Here is a 17,448-nt window from a genome sequence, read left to right as displayed (position 1 = left end):
AGCGATTTTTCAAATACATTTTTGAGATGAATTAGTTGTTTGTTGCTGAATAATTTCACCTCACCATCTAGAACAACCTTGACATTGTTAGTACCTAGTACTTGTGCCATTTGCTATCCATATGGGCGGTATACACTATAAAAACACTTTATTTCATTTCGTTTATTGAGGTATTTCTATTACCAATATTAGTATTACTGATTACGCCATGCGCTTACAATGTACAAAATGTTCGCTATTATATATATTTTGTCTTAGTCATCTAGCCCTGCACTTCAGAGGATTGGTAGATCGTTTAATAAGTCAGGATTTAATTATTCAGGGTTTAATTTAGCTTCAGTTCGGCTAAGAATTTATTGATTCAGGACACAAAGGACCGCAGGTCACAGCACTACGCGAGCTTCTGTTGTATTTGTAATATGGTCGCCATGACGTCAACAAATATACTTCTATGTCGTAGAACTAGAAGAAACAAAACATTGAACGTATATTATCGCTACACTTAACTGTGAGGACTGAAAGGCCCTCTTGCAGCGTCATTACTTAGGTCAGGGGTCACATCAACGTTCTAATTTGGCGTACTATAGCGACAATAGTACTACTGGCAGTTGTCATTGCACTGTAACCTATCGTTGCGCCAATTTCTTCAGCTAAAGTCACAAGATATTGAGTTCCAGCAACTACTCCCCGCACTGTTTGAAAGTCTGCGTCATCATCGCCAGGTTTTCTAATGAAAATTGTAATGATGCTGTAAATCGTGCCAGGCAGAATTGTATCACTATCAAGTTACTGTTATCGTAATTACTGGCAATCTACAACGTAGATACCTATGTACGTATTACTATTACTATTCTGTCTTACGGTTTTCCTAATTTTCATTTCCTTTCGCTGATTCCGCCTTATGTATAGTATTCACTCACTCAATAAGGTCACAATTGTGTTTGGTCCTCTTCCTTGGTTGTTTACAACAAAATCGTTAGGTTTCTTTACTTATGAAGTCGTTTTCATTGAATTGGACTGGTTTTAGTACAGTACGACCTGTTCATGTTTTTATTTGATGTTTTATATGACGATCTTGATGTGGCAATGGACACTTATTTCCATTGACGTTCGATCATTTAAATTGCCATGGAGAGCCTGACAGCCTCAATGATCATTTGTATTATATCATTATAATGGGGCCAAACGTTTGTTTGTTTGTTGCAATGCTTGACGCTCTGTCTTCGTTACGAAAAATATAAACTTCTCAAGCCCATGATTTGGTCTCCACATTTTTTCTTTGACAGACCAGCGGGGCATTATTGTGGATCCTTTGAGACAAATAAAGTATAATTATAGTGCGGCTTATTTAATGTTTTTATTCTAGAGCGCACCTTTTAGTCCTCTAATATAATATATACCGATATCAACATGCTACGAAATTCGAGAGATTCGATCGATAAATTTATTTCTAATCTACGTTGAATTGGAAACAAAAGGGACAAAATTAGGCTATTTTTTAAATGTTGCCACATTGTGATGTATTGAAGTTTGTAAAACAGCATCAAAGCAATTTATAAATATTGTACTTTATTGCACTCATTGCACTTATCGCACTTATTGCACCTTGAATTTTTTTCTCAAAGTATCAACTTGATTTGTAGTTGAATGTGGAGTTAAAACTTAACCTTTTATAGCTATACATGAACCAGCGAGAAATGCGAGGACTTAAAAGCTACCAGATGAACAGTATCAACTTGGGCGCCGGCTCCCTCTCTTCGTGCACCGCCTCGCCTGTTAGGTAAATACAATAATACTATTACTTTACTGTTACTTTACTGTTACTTTACTATTACTTAACTGTTACTAATAGAGCTTTAATTACGGCTACCGGACAACTGAACCCAATTTGGACTTTTCCTAGACAGGGTAGCTTGGGAAAATAATTATAAACCCAATCAGACTACCTAATTAACTTTGAAACGACAACTGAACCCAATCGTCACCATAAATCACTAACAGTAACAGTTTAACAGGTTTCCAAATACCGTTCTAGTTTAGCTGCTGCCTGGTTTCTAGTGCTATAATTTCGGTCTGTTGAGGTTGGTGCTTCGGAGTGGTTGGCAGATCCGGACTTATCTGCTCGTGATCGTTGGACAATTCTGGCAAGGGATTCTAGTTTAGGTAGTACCACGTTGATTTCGGATGGGCATGTAGATAAGGCTTCGGTGAGGAGGTTTTGGGTTGCTGAGAGGTGTTGGTCGGCAGCTTTCCGCTTCAATTCTGCTCTGAACTCTGCTTTCTCAGCTACTAAGTTGTCAGGGTCGTGGGAATGAGGTTTGGCACCGCTGGCCAAGGACTGATCTCCATGGTCAAAGGCTGGATGGCTTGTGTTCTCGAGGATGCGGCTGACAGGTGTCGATAACATCAGCAGAGACGCAGTAAAACAGTTAGCTCTAAAACTAGTGGAACACCGTAGAAGAGATGTGTGTGATGCAGGCCACTCCAACGACTAGGAGGAGACCTCTTCAATCTTCATGTAGCATGTATGTATTAATATTTTACCGGGGTAAGCACAGGGCTCCAATGCTCTAAATTACAGTGGTCATGATCTATCCTATAGTGATAATGAGCACAGTCCCCTGCGAAGAAGGAGAACCTGAAAATCCGATCGTTGGGTTCAGTTGTCGTATTTCCTTGGGTTCAGTTGTCGTATTTTCAATTTGGGTGCAGTTGTGATATGACCTGGGTTCAGTTGTCGTTTTGGGATTTAAGCTGATTGGTCACCCAATTAAGCTGATTGGGTGCCTGTTAACTGCGTGGGAACTAGGTTCAATTGGGTTCAGTTGTCTGCCACCCTTAATTACCAGTTTCCGCGTTTCTAGAAAGTTCAAAATTCTCCTGAATAGGTTTAATCTATTTCTAAAAATAAACTGCACTACAGCAGGTCACAAGGTGTCTGTTAGACTTTATTTATTAAGAGTGGAAAATTGGACCACGCACGTTATTCAATTGTAAGCCTAACCTGGTCACTCCTCAGCAGCAGTTTATCGAGGAACAGCACGGCACTACCCTCACCGCCTCCCTCCCCCAAGCTCCTGTCACCGCACCAGCTCACTTTGGAGGAGAAGCATCACATCTTAGGCGTCTTACTTAAACTTGAGAACCTTCAAAACATGGAAAACCAGCGCGACAGGTACGAACTTTTATCTTAATAAGATTTAATCTCAAAACTTTACGTCATGTCAGTAACACTTATGTCAGTAACAATCATATCTTAGGCTGAATTCTTACTGCTTTGATATTATGTGCCAAGCTGACCATAACTCATTCTGCATTCATATCATTATCGCCTCATTGTTACTATTGCACCACCCATCGCGTCAATGATTATCACACATTTGCTAAAGCTAAGCATACAATGTAAACAATTTGCACCTTCTGCACCATGACTCACTAAGCTGCACCATGATCCACTAAGCAGCAATTCAAATTCAATAACCCAACTCTTGTAGTACATAATGTTCATTAGAAGAGATATACAGTCATAATAACATTTGTCAGACTAGCGCTCTGCCATGAATATATTAATATGAAACCCAACAGAAATTAAAGAAATATTGAATTAACTCTATCGTAAAAATCATATTTTACCGATAAAGAATATAGATACTATCATAATATGACAAAATTTTGCTGCTCTATTATATAAGTTATTTATTATGTAAGTTGTTTATTATATTTATTATTTAAATCAAAGTCTTCAACATTCATCAATTCACCAACAAATCTGAACCTCATTGACGTTTGCGCGTTAGAAATCGTTTATCATCCCCCACATCTTCCCTCATACTTGGTCTGTGTAGCTTTATTGACCCATCATCATTTGACAGGCTGGTAAGAGAAGAGTTTACCAAAAGTCTAGACGACTTAGCAGCAACGGTTACAAACCAGGTTACAAACTGCCGCCCCTCTGTTCCCGTATCCACACCTAACAAATACTGCTGCCATATCTGCACTGCGGTATGTACCAGTCCAGTTTATTATTTATATCTCTCATTTTTGCCATTATGTCAAATTATAAGCATCGACTTAATCAGATTGACAGATGGGATTGGTCGTGCATATTATCAAGCTGGGGTGAATAGCCAGAAATTTAAATAGCCAGTCATGGTTACTGAATATTGATACTCAATAACAAATATGCAATAAAGTTTGAGGGTTTTAATGATAATATGTTCAGGTAATTGGGAGACAGAAGGTAAAGAAAGGAAGAAGCGCGCTTGTTTGCTGGGATTGTGGTCAACTTACCTGCGACTCCTGTGGATTTACCAAACACCAAACTGGACCTTTTGACAACAGAATTACAAACAAGGTTTGTTTTAGCATCTCTTCTAAAATTAGATTCATTAATAAAGCAAGCTGCAAAGTTATTTCTTGCTGTCGATTATCCCTGTTCTATACTTAGATCACTCTAATTACTGTCAGGATAATGGACAATTCTTTCAAATAACACGTTTATGAGACCTAAAATAGGATCGTTATAACATTTATTAGCTGAACATTTTGACAGACCACTTTTAGACATATATATTTATAGCCTTTATTTACGTCAAATGAACCCAAGAGATTTGACCCCGCCCTTTTTCAGACGATACGCCTGTGTAAGCCGTGCATGTACCGACGCGAAATGACCCTCAAAAGCGGAGAGTGGTTCTACGGAGCCGAGGGAGCAAGAGAGGTCCGCAACATCCACAAATCTGTTATAGAATCCTTAGGTAAGACTTCTTTATAATTATATTCAGGATTTAATTTCATCGCCATTTTCGAATTTAACTCGAAAATCAGTTAACTGGTTTGAACACACAAATTATTTCTCTGGAGAGGATGGCTCACATATCAGATAAGTCGCAAAATAATAAGTTGAATTGATCCTTATGCATTCTAATAAGGTTCTTTATTTTACAGGAATACCTGAAAGAAGCAGCCTCAAAACTGATCCTGAAGACATCACAAACTGGAAACGGAAAGCTCAAAAGAAGATTGGTCAATCAAGCTTGATTACTTTGAAAGCTATGAAGCGAAGATGGCAGCGACTTGCTAATTTTAACAAACACGGATCAGCCTACAATGATTCTAAGGTTTGTTTATTTATACCGATTTATTATATTTGGAACTCTGAAATGATCCATTCTCCTGCATTTTGTTCACTTTAGCGGTCTAGTATTATAGAAATGCTACTAGTTATACTATTAGTAATTATATATTATAACTAGTAGTAACTAGTAGTAGTTATATATTATAACTAGTAGTAACTAGTAGTAGTTATATATTATAACTAGTAGTGACTAGTAGTAGTTATATATTATAACTAGTAGTAAATAGTAGTAGTTATATATTATAACTAGTAGTAACTAGTAGTAATTATATATTATAACTAGTAGTAATTATATATTATAACTAGTAGTAACTAGTAGTAGTTATATATTATAACTAGTAGTAACTAGTAGTAATTATATATTATAACTAGTAGTAACTAGTAGTAGTTATATATTATAACTAGTAGTGACTAGTAGTAATTATATATTATAACTAGTAGTAACTAGTAGTAGTTATACTACTAATGACAATCCTTGCTAAAGTTTTGTTTTACAATTATTCATCATCTTATTTTCGGGAGATTATTTAAATTCAATAACTATCTAACATTCGTTTTCAGGGCAGTGAAAATAGTTCAGATGAGGAGATGGAGAGAAGTCGGTTCGCTGAGGAGATTCAGGAGCAATATCGTGCTTTCAAGGACAGTCAGGCCGCCTTCAAACTTGCTAAAAAGGTAAAGAGAGATGCTATATTGATATTACGTTCGAGATACCTGCGTCATGTATTCTTTATTATTGTTAACGTCATAAATTTAAGCATTATTTTCTTTTTAAGTGGTTATTTGTCTTATAGTGTTAAAAGCAGCTTTTTAAATAAATTTAGTACTAGTATTTTACCAACTATAATCTAGATCTTCAATGCGTTCAAAATTAATATTATTACGTAAGAATAAAAGTCTGCTTTGATTGTTATATAGGTCTCACGTAGATAATAGGCGGTCTGGTAGCTCGGATTATAATCATCCCACATAAGGCTTTATTTCCGGGTTTATGTTTGTTTAAAAGAAATTCAATAATAAATAGTACATATTATGTATACATATGATTACCATCAAAATCTGAGAGACGAATCGTGCCTCATAGATCTCTTGTATATAAATAAAACATTAGTAACCTATCTCTAACTATGATCTTTTTTTCAGGGTTACTGCGAAGAATCCTCCACCTCGAGCACTTGTTCCAAACAGTGGTCTAGAGAATCCTCCCCCGAACGTGGTTACAGCCTCAAACATTCAGCTCTCCAATGCAGGTACGAATCAATTAAAGTTAATCAATTAGCTTTATATGCACGAGGAACTAAACACATTCTCAGTTTCCTTATTATTGTTTTGTTATCATTAGTATCAGTATAATATTAATAATGCACTTGTCCCATTTTACTTATTTGCATTATTTTATACCTACATATTGGTCGATGTAGACGTTCATTTCGAAATTTTAATACCTTTATTTGCCGGTGGTAAACTCTATAGTTTCAAGACTATGTACTATATAGCACACAGCACATTAAACAAGACTTGCTAAATTACCTACCCGGTTACCGTTAATTCTTCAAAGAAACTGGTATTCGTAGCAATTTCTGCCTCCTAGATCTGCGTCAGACTAACTTTGATGTTAACATTTACCCCATTCCAGATCGATGACGTCAGTAAAACTGGAGACTGAAAATGTGCAACGTAAAATGCACCACTCCTCCGAAAGCCTGCCAGTAGATCTACAAAAGATGAACTTGAAGTCCACGTCATTGCCTTTCCGAGGTAGAGGACGGAAAAACCATGTATCAATGGAATTAGCGAAGAGAATGTCACAGAAGGGTTCGGTTCTTCAAAAGTGGAGAACATCTGCGGGAAGCTGCTCCAACATTTTGTTTAACAACGTGAACAATGATTACTCGAAAAACACTCCGCTCAGCTCCAAAAGCTTAAACACTCCGCTCAGCTGTAAAAGCTTAAGCAAATACAATTACAAACAATAGGTTTACCATTAATTGATTTATTGGGGGGGGTGTCATGTCCGTCTATGTCCGCCTATGTCCTGTCCTTTTTGGATTCTATGAGACAACGGACGTGTTTTTTGGGACATTGGCGGACACGGACGGACATTGGCGGACTCGGACGGACATTGGCGGACCCTGACGGACATTGGCGGACTTGGACGGACATTGGTGGACATTAGCGGACAAACATTTTGAGGACTGAAGAGTACTGAGGAGGATGGCTGAGGAGGATGGCTGAGGAGGATGGCTGAGGAGGATGGCTGAGGAGGATGACTGAGGAGGATGGCTGAGAGGGAGGAGAAGGATCAGGAAGACCCAGGAGGAGGAGTAGGAGGAGGACCCAGAAGGAGGACCTAGGAGGAGGAGGAGGAGAACTGAGGAGGATGACTCAGGAGGAGGAGGACTCAGGAGGAGGACTGAGGAGGACTGAGAAGGAAGAGGACTGAGGAGGATGGCTGAGGAGGATCGCTGAGGATGACTGAGAGGGAGGAGGAGGAGGAAGAGGAGGAGAAGGAGGACCCATGAGGAGGAGGACCCAAGAGAAGGACCCAGGAAAAGGCCCCAGGAGGAGGAGGAGGACTGGGGAGGAGGAGAACTGTTGAGGACTGATGAGGAGGACTGAGGACGAGGAGGAGGAGTAGGAGGAGGACTGAGGAGGGGAGGAGGAAGAGGACTGGGGAGGATCAGGAAGACCCAGGAGGACCCATGAGGAGGAGGAGGACTGAGGAGGACCCAGGAGGAGAACTGACGATGACTGAGAAGGAGGAGGGCTGAGGAGTACTGTGGAGGATGGCTGAGGAGGATGGCTGGGGAGGATGGCTGAGGAGGATGACTGAGGAGGATGACTGAGAGGGAGGATGAGGAGGACTCAGGAGGCGGACTCAGGAGGAAGAGGAGGAGGACTCAGGAGGAGAAATGAGAAGGAGGACTGAGGAGAACTGAGGAGGAGGCGGAGGAGGACTGATTAGAAGGATGAGGAGGAGGACCCAGGAGGAGGAGGACTGAGGACCGAGGAGGAAGAGGAGGAGGATGAAGAGGAGGAGGAGGACCCAGGAGGAGGAGGACTGAGGAGGATGGCTGAGGAGGATGACTGAGAGGGAAGAGGAGGAGGAGGAGGAGGACTGAGGAGGAGGAGGATGAGGACTGAGGAGGACTGAGGAGGAGGAGGACTGAATAGGAGGAGGAGGAGGGGGACTGGGGGAGGACTGAGGAGGAGGATGGAGAACTGAGGAGAAGGATGAGGAGGAGGACTGAGGAGGACTGAGGACTGAGGAGGAAGAGGAGGAGGATGAAGAGGAGGAGGAGGACCCAAGAGGAGGACTCAGGAGGAGGAGGACTGGGGAGGAGGACTGGGGAGGAGGAGGACTGTTGAGGACTGATGAGGAGGACTGAGGACGAGGAGGAGGAGTAGGAGGAGGACTGAGGAGGGGAGGAGGAAGAGGACTGAGGAAGATCAGGAAGACCCAGGGGGAGGAGGAGGAAGAGTAGGAGGAGGAAGCATCTAAATGTTATTTCCATTTTTGTCCGTTTTTGTCCGCTCTTTTTTTTGTCCGTTTTGAAAATATAGGGTACCGAACGGACAAAAAACATGATCCCCCTATAACAGCAAAAATTGAACATTTTATTTAGCAATTTAGGTGTCCATTATGTCCGCCTATGTCCGCCTATGTCCGTCTAAGTCCGCCTATGTCCGTCTATGTCCGCCTATGTCCGCCTATGTCCTGTCCTTTTTGGATTGTATGAGACAAGCGGACATAGACGGACGTGACACCCCCCCCTTTATTTGATAACCAGCCGATTTTTACTTGAATTGCCAAGTAGATATTATTATTGAGACAATCTATGATTAGTTTTTTGGAAGTGCGTGCTAAAAGTTTTTTAGTTTAGGTTTTAAGTTACTCTTTCCCCCCAAGTATCCAGGATTTTGAATTCAATGGGTTGTCATAAAATTGAAATGAAACAGAATTGAAAAACTGCATTTGTTGTATTGTAGTCGTTGATTATCCAATTTATTATGATGATGAAAAATGGTTTATCTTTGTTCTAATAGGTTAATTATAATCAAAGATTTGTAATTTTATTGACGGATGTTACTCGTCTAAAATTAAATTTCCTCGAAGTAGCGCGCGCTGCTTTCTTTTCACTTTTCGAAATGGCAAGTGCTCGAGTGCTCGGCTCCCCCTGTAAGTGTATCTATATCGTACCCGTAGAAACTCTATACACTATAGTGAAACGACAGTGGGGGTCACGACGTGATACAACTATTGCTTTAACGGGTGATACTCGTAAAATATCTGTTCCATATACAGGACTGTCGACGAGTCCAACTCGGCGCGCGTCCTGGTAGGTTGTAAACCTACAACTATTGCTCAATCCCGAGCCCTTGCGCTTGCAGTAGTGCGCGCCCGCCTCACGGTAATACATATAAACTACAATACAGCTGTACTTACACTCACATTCACAAGCATGCAAGCTCACCTAATCCAATAAGCCTAGCGAGAAACAGAAAACATTAATTGACGATGTCAATTCATGGCAGCTCGGCGCGGCACAATAGTGCATCTTGCCGATCTCAGATCTAGCCTGTGAGAAGCCTCATTGAGTGCGCGGCGCGGCACAGTAACGCATCGCGCTACAAAGAAAACACAACTCGTTAATTGATTTGTTTAATGAGGTGTCGTACGTCACCTCAAAATCGGGTGACAAGGGGCTAACCAGGCCAGAACCCAATTAATTGGGTCTGAGGTCAAGTGATTATGAGTCTGAGGTCACGTGATTGTGAGCCTGAGGTCACGTAACTCATCGGACCAGGTGAGCTTGCATGCTTGTGAATGTGAGTGTAAGTACAGCTGTACTGAAGTTTATACCTAATTACCCCCTATAGAAACTGCAAAGCACGGGAAATTTTGGCAAGCAATATATGGTTGCCAAAATCGATGGGGGTTGGTGGCGCGCAAGAACCTTCCCATCGGGGTTCGTGGATAGTTACCTGAGGACCCCAGGCTTTAATGTTGATAAACAACGAATAGAGATTAGGCGGAATGACAGGCTGAGCACGGCCCAGTAACTATAATTTTAATCATTGAATCAGTATTTTTATCTGTGCTCTGCGTAATGCATCACATGAATCAGTTTTTAATCTATAAACATATTACACATTTGTGCTCTGCTTTAGCATCACTTGACTATTTAAAAAAATTGTTTGTTCAGGCCATGACCTTATAGTCAGCCAATTGGCCATTGCTGAAATTGAATGTAATTTATTCATTCTTTTCTAATTTATCAAATATTAATCATGAATAACAACAACATTAAATAATTTAATTTATTCATACTTCCCAGTGGAGTAAAGATTTATAAAACTTTTATCTGCATAAGGATGAAACCAAAGATAACCATTGTGTTTGTCTCAAACTATTGTCTCAAACTATTGCACCATTATTATTAACGTTAATAAGCTTGCAGCTTCCGATGACAATGTATTCAACCTGGTGTCATGCTTGAATTGGTTTAGGACCTCTTCATGCTTTTAATTTATTTATTATTGTTATTTGGTATTATGAGCTGATATGTGCATATACATACGGTATCTAAAATTAAGCGTATAGTGAGCATATTTAACAAGTTTTAAGCAATAATATATTGCGAGCAGCTGTAACTTAAATATCGCATAAAATCATATAATTATAACTCAAAACTAAAACACCACTGGTCCTAGTTAGATTTAGCCATGGCACGACTACTCAAACGTAACAGTTAAATAGGTGTGACATACTTTTATATTCTTATAATTATATCATATGAATTGATTGCACTGCTAATAAAAAAAAATTTTATTAGAAAATAGGTTAAACTAAGATAAAATTAATGTCAGACCCGTCGCCACTCTCAGCAGTCAACCAGGGCTCATAAAAGCTTAACAGCGCCTGGGTCCGTTCACCAACTGTGCTAATGTGAGTGGCGGTGTGGTAAAACCCATTTTAACAGCGTGAATATTTATCAAATACAAGCGCGCTAGCTGCTAGCATACTTGTATCATTTAATTTTAACTCAAATTTATTCGGATATATATTTATTGATTATGTATTGAATTGGTGATAAATAATAAAATTGTCTTTTCTCAAAAAATTGTCTTTTCTCAAAAAAACATTGTCTTTTCTCAATTTGCGAATTATAATATCTTTTGTGTATATAATATCTTTATATTGACTCAAAGTAAGAAGAGTGCTTGATCTCTAAGATTTTAAAAAATTTGTAGGGGGACCCCCAAACCATATATCTGAGACACCTCACAGCAAGTAGACCAAAGTGGCTCTTGCTTGTGAAAGGCGCATCAAATACCCGTCAAAGCGGTGGGTTGGGACTCCCCCTGGAATCATTTTGTCCGATAAATTGTACACAATTTATAAGCTACAATAAATCATGTACAAAATTTACATAGGCAAATTTAGGAGACCTCATAGCTCGTCTTCTGAGGAATAAGATTGAAGGATATGTCATTCAGTCCAAGATGCTGGGCTGTTTGACGTTTGTCCTCCTCTGATTCCCCTGAGTGCGATGAGTGTGTTTCGTAGCAGATCAAACCTGAATCGTGTTCTCTAAGCTTAACCTTTCACTGTAAGGAAGTGTTCCAATATCATCAATAAGGCGTGTGAACCTTCTCTGGACATTTTCCAGTTCAATGATAGTAGCCCAATTCCCATGGCAGGCAGGTGGAGACCACAACTGAGCACAATACTCCAAGTGGGGTCTTATTATAGTTTTATAAACATTTCTCATAACATTAATTTCTCTTATAATGAGATTCCTTGTAACCCATACAATCATACTGTTTGCTTTACTAATACAACTTTTAATATGTTTCGACCATTTCAAATCTGAAGAAGTTAAAACTCCAAGATCTTTCTCTGCTTCAATACATTCAAGTGTAACACCACTAAATACATATTCTTGAAGGGGATTTTTATTAAATGGAACATGCATTATTTTGCATTTGCTAGGATTAAACTTTATTTATTTATTTTTTAAATTAACGGTTTTTAACTTTTTAAACTTTTTTATATGTAAATAAATTATGACAATTATGTTAGTTATAGAATTTGTTTGTTTTTTTAATGACAAAGGCTGTGAAATGTTCACAGTTCTGATAATGAGGAAATCAGAAAGAATGTTTAAAACTAGTGATGATGTTTATGTCATTAGTCCAAAGATAGTACAATTCCGTCATGTGTCTGATGAAGAACTAGTAAGCATCATAAAGAATATGTCCAACAAATTCTGTGATCTTGACCCCATACCTACAAAGATTCTCATCAAGTGTCTCCCAGAACTCCTTCCTCTGATCTCATTTATAGTTAATGAATCATTAGTTAAAGGTGAGTTTCCTATAAAACTTAAGGAGGCTCTCATTCGTCCAAGTTTGAAGAAACGTGGCCTTGACGGTGAATCTCTATCTAACTATAGGCCTATTAGCAATCTCTCATTCTTGTCAAAAATCATTGAGAAGTGTGTATCTATACAGCTCACCAGTTATCTTGAGGATAACAACTTGCTTTCTAAAGTTCAGTCCGGCTATAGGAAGTTTCATAGCTGTGAAACTGCAACAACCAGAATCCATAACGACATCTTGATAACTATTGACAAGAAAACTAAAGTTGTTCTTTTACTTCTAGATTTGAGTGCTGCCTTTGATACTGTCAATCACCCAAGATTAATCAAGAAGCTAAGATCTGCTTATGGCATTACAGGCATTGCTCTTACATGGATCAGGTCCTACTTGGCTAACCGTTCATTTTGTGTCAAAGTCAAGGATTCGTCTTCCTCATCAACTGTTCTTGAGATAGGTGTGCCACAAGGTTCAATCCTTGGCCCCCTGCTATTCATATTGTACACCAAAGATCTTGAGAACATTGCAAGTATGCATGGGTGCTGTATTCATTTGTATGCTGATGACACCCAGCTGTATTTCACTCTTGATTCTGATGACCCATCACAGCTAGAGCACAATATGGAACACTGTATGTCTGATATCAAGAAATGGATGACAAACAATTTCCTTCAACTGAATTCTTCTAAGACTGAAGTCATCGTTATATCCTCTAAATTTGACTCAAAAAATATTCCAGCCTCTCTACAGATTGTTAAGGATCAAGAGCCACATGTTGTTAGTGGAACTGTGAAGAGTCTTGGGCTGTATTTGGACAGTTATCTTTCAATGAGTGATCAGATTACGTCAGTGGTTCAAGCATGTAATATTCAGATCAGAAATTTGTGGTTTATTGCATCAAAACTGTCTTTTAACCTTAAGATTCAGCTTGTTCATGCTCTAGTACTCTCTAGAATTGATTATTGCAATAGCGTATATTTTGGACTGAGCTCTTATGATTTAAGTCGTTTACAGAAGGTGCAAAATTCTGCTGTAAGATTTATTTTCGGGAGAGGAAGAAAGGCACACACTACTCCACTACTTAAGAAAGTTCATTTTTTACCAGTTAGATTTAGAATAGATTTTAAGATTGCCCTACTTGCCTACAAGTGTTTAAATAATATAGCTCCTCCTTACTTAAAAGAGTTGATATTTCCTAGGCAGCAAAGTTTTAAAAATGTACGTCTTGATAATGATTATTTTTACCTTAGTTTTCCGCCCTCTCCTAACTATGTAAACACAGAGAAAGCTTTTAGTCACTGTGCAGTTAAAGTATTTAATTCCTTGCCATACGACATAAGATCAGCTGAGTCAGTTACATCTTTCAAGACCAAACTTAAAACATACTTCTTTTCTCTAGCATTTGATTGATTTTGCATTTACATAGGTAAAATGAACTTGTCATGTCTAATTTTCAATTAAACTAAGCTCAGTTAATGTAAGAGCCGCTTTAGAAAGCACTGGAGTTTATCTCCAGGATTAAATTATATCGAGTTATATGATTTAGCTATAAGGCGGTTTATAAATGTTGTAATTATTATTATATTATTCTTAATCTAATCTAATCTAATCTTACACCGTAAAGTTAAAATAGTTACAAAAATTTCAAGCTTTCTTCACCGGCGCGGTTGTATCAAGTTGGTTATAGCCCTCTTCATGAAAATTGTTACCTTCTTCACTGGGGGCTGCATAGTCTAACTCAATATTATTACAAGCATCCATTTTCAGGATGTTGCTAGCTGACATTGTTGAGATCTCGTCTTTCCTTTTGTTCTGGGCTTTGGATTTTGCTAAGGAGACATTTTATGCCATCTTTAGATGTCGTCCTCGCAAGTATATCTGTAATGAGAATATCCTTATTACTGGTTCTGGACAAGGAATAGGAAAGCTGGTTACTGAACGTCTTGCAAAAGATGGCAATATCCTCCACTGTGTTGATATCAACCAAACGTTGAATGAGCAGTCAGCAGCTGACTTGAGAGCCAAAGGAGGAAACTGCACTATCTACACATACACATGTGATGTTGGAGAGAATGAAAATATTGTTGAATTGGGAAGACAGATCAAGGAAAATGTACCAGACAAACATATCTCATATCTCTTTAACATAGCTGGTATCGTGATTGGAAAATCTTTTGAAGAAGAATCTGTACAGCTGATGGAGAAGGTCATCAAGGTGAACGTACTTGGTGTCATATATCTTCAAAAATTGGTATTCAAAGAAATGTTGGAGAACTACGGCCACATCATCAGTATCTCTTCATTGGGTGGGATTATTGCAGGTCCTCTTCTTGCTGATTATTGCTGCTCAAAATTTGCTGTCAGAGGTCTCACACAGGCAATGCTCAGTGAGATGGATTTCCTTGGTAAAAGTAATGTGAAATTTACATCTGTCCACCCACACATTACGAAGACAGGTATGTTCAACAATACCCAAGCTAGATGGCCCTCTGTATTCCCCCTCCTGGAGCCAGAATGGGTTGCTGATCAAATCGTCATTGGAACCCAAGAGGAGAGAGAGCAACTTATCCTGCCAAAGGTCGCCAATGTCTTCTTTTTACCTGAGCACATAATGTCAACCAAAGTGTACAGAAAGTATTGTGATCTTCTTGGCACTGGTTTGATGAAAACCTTCAAGAAGATAAGAGCCGATTAAAGATATGTGGCATTAAATGAAATAGGAGCAGGTTCATCAGCAGTTTGACTACCGATTCACAAACGTGACACCCCAAAGTTGCATAAGTTTAGGTTTGTCTGAAATTTCCATATTTTCAATGGTAATATTATCACGTCTGCTATGGTATTAACATATGCCTATTTCATATGAATGCTTTAAAAGAGTTAATTTATTATTACATGTTTAAATTATTGCTATAAGCAAAACAATGTTTTTAAATCGTTAATGATTCCATATAATTTGTTTCAGTGTATGTGATTTATAAGCTTGCCTCGTTTCTAATAAGTGTTTTTATATCAGTTTACTCATAATAAAACTAAAAACTTGGGTTATTTATTATTAATATTAGCTTTAAATTATGTTACATGTAGAAATAGCATTTTAATGCTAGTTCACATTTATAGTTATTAATATAATGTGATTTAAAACTTTTATAATCTGTGGGATTTTTTCACTTTATCAGTTTATGAGCAGTCCTGAAATTGCTTTAAGAAATTATGTATGAAAAAGTCCCTAGAACAGTTGCATCAAGATGATTGTACTTGTAGCCCTTGCATTGAAACTCAATAACTATATAATCAGTCATTGGAACTCGATATTTTTATAATCATTCATTGAAACTCGATATCTTTATAATCATTCATTCAGGATGTTGCTAGCTGACATTATTGAGATCTCGTCTTTTCTTTTGTTCTGGGCTGTGGATTTTGCTAAAGAGACATTTTATGCCATCTTTAGATGTCGTCCTCGCAAGAATATCTGTAATGAGAATATCCTTATTACTGGTTCTGGACAAGGAATAGGAAAGCTGGTTACTGAACGTCTTGCAAAAGATGGCAATATCCTCCACTGTGTTGATATCAACCAAACGTTGAATGAGCAGTCAGCAGCTGACTTGAGAGCCAAAGGAGGAAACTGCACTATCTACACATACACATGTGATGTTGGAGAGAATGAAAATATTGTTGAATTGGGAAGACAGATCAAGGAAAATGTACCAGACAAACACATCTCATACCTCTTTAACATAGCTGGTATCGTGATTGGAAAATCTTTTGAAGAAGAATCTGTACAGCTGATGGAGAAGGTCATCAAGGTGAACGTACTTGGTGTCATATATCTTCAAAAATTGGTATTTAAAGAAATGTTGGAGAACTACGGCCACATTATCAACATCTCATCCTTGGCTGGGATGGTTGCAGGTCCTCTTCTTGCTGATTATTGCTGCTCAAAATTTGCTGTCAGAGGTCTCTCACAGGCAATGCTGAGTGAGATGGATTTCCTGGGTAAAAGTAATGTGAAATTTACAACTGTCCACCCTCATATCACCAAGACAGGCATGTTCAATAATACCCAAGCTAGATGGCCCTCTGTTTTCCCCCTCCTGGAGCCTGAGTGGGTTGCTGATCAGGTAATTATCGGAACCCAAGAGGAGAGAGAGCAACTTATCTTGCCTAAAATTACCAACTTCTTCTTTTTACCTGAGCACTTAATGTCAACCAAAGCCTACAGAAAGTACTGTGATGTTCTTGGTACTGCCACCATGAAAACCTTCAAGAAGATACGAGCTGATTAAAGATATGTATAGCATGAAGTCCTGGCCGGCAAAAGTAACGGCCGGCAGATAGCGTAAATTATTGCTATAATTAATTTATTACTACATGTTTTACTTGATTTTTAATTTTTGAATGAAATAGTTTTTAATGTCTATATCTTATTTGGATGGGCTGCTTACCTTGTCCGCCCTTATTCTTCCAGACCTAGTTCGGTTGCTGAGATGCTTACTCTAATCAGCTTTAAGGCACCAATTAGGGCCGTCCAGAATAAGGGCTGGCAGATAGGGTAAGTCATTGCTACAAGCACAACAGTGCTTTTAAATTGTTATTGATTCCGGATCTAATTTATTCCTGTGTTTTTTAGCTTGCTTCATTTTTGATAAGTGTTTTTACTTTGGTTTATATCAGTTTACTCAAACTTTATTGATTGTATTCAGTATTAGATTAGCTTTACATTATGTCAATGGATTGAAATGATATTAAACGTTATGTGATTTAAAAACGTTATAAAAAAATGATTTTTAACCGACTTACTTTTATTGATCTCAGCAATTTCCACTGAAGAAAATCTCTCAAATCTTAGTTTTTTTATATCGGGTTTATGCTACGGGTTTATGCTGTAGTATTTAACCTTTTCGAATTATCAAAATTCAACG

The 17,448-nt window shown here is 38.4% G+C and overlaps 3 protein-coding genes across 3 annotated transcripts in view; all 3 read left to right on the top strand.

Moving 5' to 3' along the window:
* The first annotated feature begins 1,680 nt into the window (after nt 1–1,680).
* On the top strand, nt 1,681–7,124 carry LOC134820978 (uncharacterized). The gene is made up of 9 exons (XM_063831645.1): nt 1,681–1,780; nt 3,020–3,175; nt 3,873–4,002; nt 4,223–4,354; nt 4,631–4,757; nt 4,948–5,120; nt 5,699–5,812; nt 6,281–6,387; nt 6,774–7,124. Exons 1-9 carry the CDS (start codon nt 1,683–1,685, stop codon nt 7,111–7,113), a joined length of 1,377 nt encoding a protein of 458 aa, XP_063687715.1. The 5' UTR covers nt 1,681–1,682; the 3' UTR covers nt 7,114–7,124.
* Nucleotides 7,125–14,287: 7,163 nt separating this feature from the next.
* Nucleotides 14,288–17,448, top strand: part of LOC134821315 (short-chain dehydrogenase/reductase family 16C member 6-like) — a 59,360-nt gene continuing 56,199 nt past the window's right edge. The window contains exon 1 of the mRNA XM_063832043.1: nt 14,288–15,292. Coding sequence (XP_063688113.1) covers nt 14,289–15,215 — 927 coding nt within the window. The 5' untranslated portion in view covers nt 14,288 and the 3' untranslated portion in view covers nt 15,216–15,292. The remainder of the gene's footprint in view (nt 15,293–17,448) is intronic.
* LOC134821314 (epidermal retinol dehydrogenase 2-like) lies at nt 15,886–17,317 on the top strand. Its single transcript, XM_063832042.1, has one exon. The coding sequence runs from the start codon at nt 15,886–15,888 to the stop codon at nt 16,810–16,812; it is 927 nt and encodes a 308-aa protein (XP_063688112.1). The 3' UTR covers nt 16,813–17,317.

The sequence above is a fragment of the Bolinopsis microptera genome, chromosome 9 (genome assembly GCF_026151205.1).
Source record: "Bolinopsis microptera isolate Bmic1 chromosome 9, MBARI_Bmic_1.0, whole genome shotgun sequence".
Taxonomy (NCBI): domain Eukaryota; kingdom Metazoa; phylum Ctenophora; class Tentaculata; order Lobata; family Bolinopsidae; genus Bolinopsis; species Bolinopsis microptera.
Note: the sequence above shows the minus strand (reverse complement) of the source record. Positions and strands in the feature narration are given on the sequence as shown.

Coding starts and splice junctions, on each gene's coding strand:
- LOC134821314 (XM_063832042.1), top strand. CDS start 15,886: ATGTTGCTAGCTGACATTATTGAGATCTCGTCTTTTCTTTTGTTCTGG.
- LOC134820978 (XM_063831645.1), top strand. CDS start 1,683: ATGAACCAGCGAGAAATGCGAGGACTTAAAAGCTACCAGATGAACAGT. Junction 3,176..3,872: donor ATGGAAAACCAGCGCGACAG/GTACGAACTTTT, acceptor ATCATTTGACAG/GCTGGTAAGAGAAGAGTTTA. Junction 4,003..4,222: donor GCTGCCATATCTGCACTGCG/GTATGTACCAGT, acceptor TAATATGTTCAG/GTAATTGGGAGACAGAAGGT.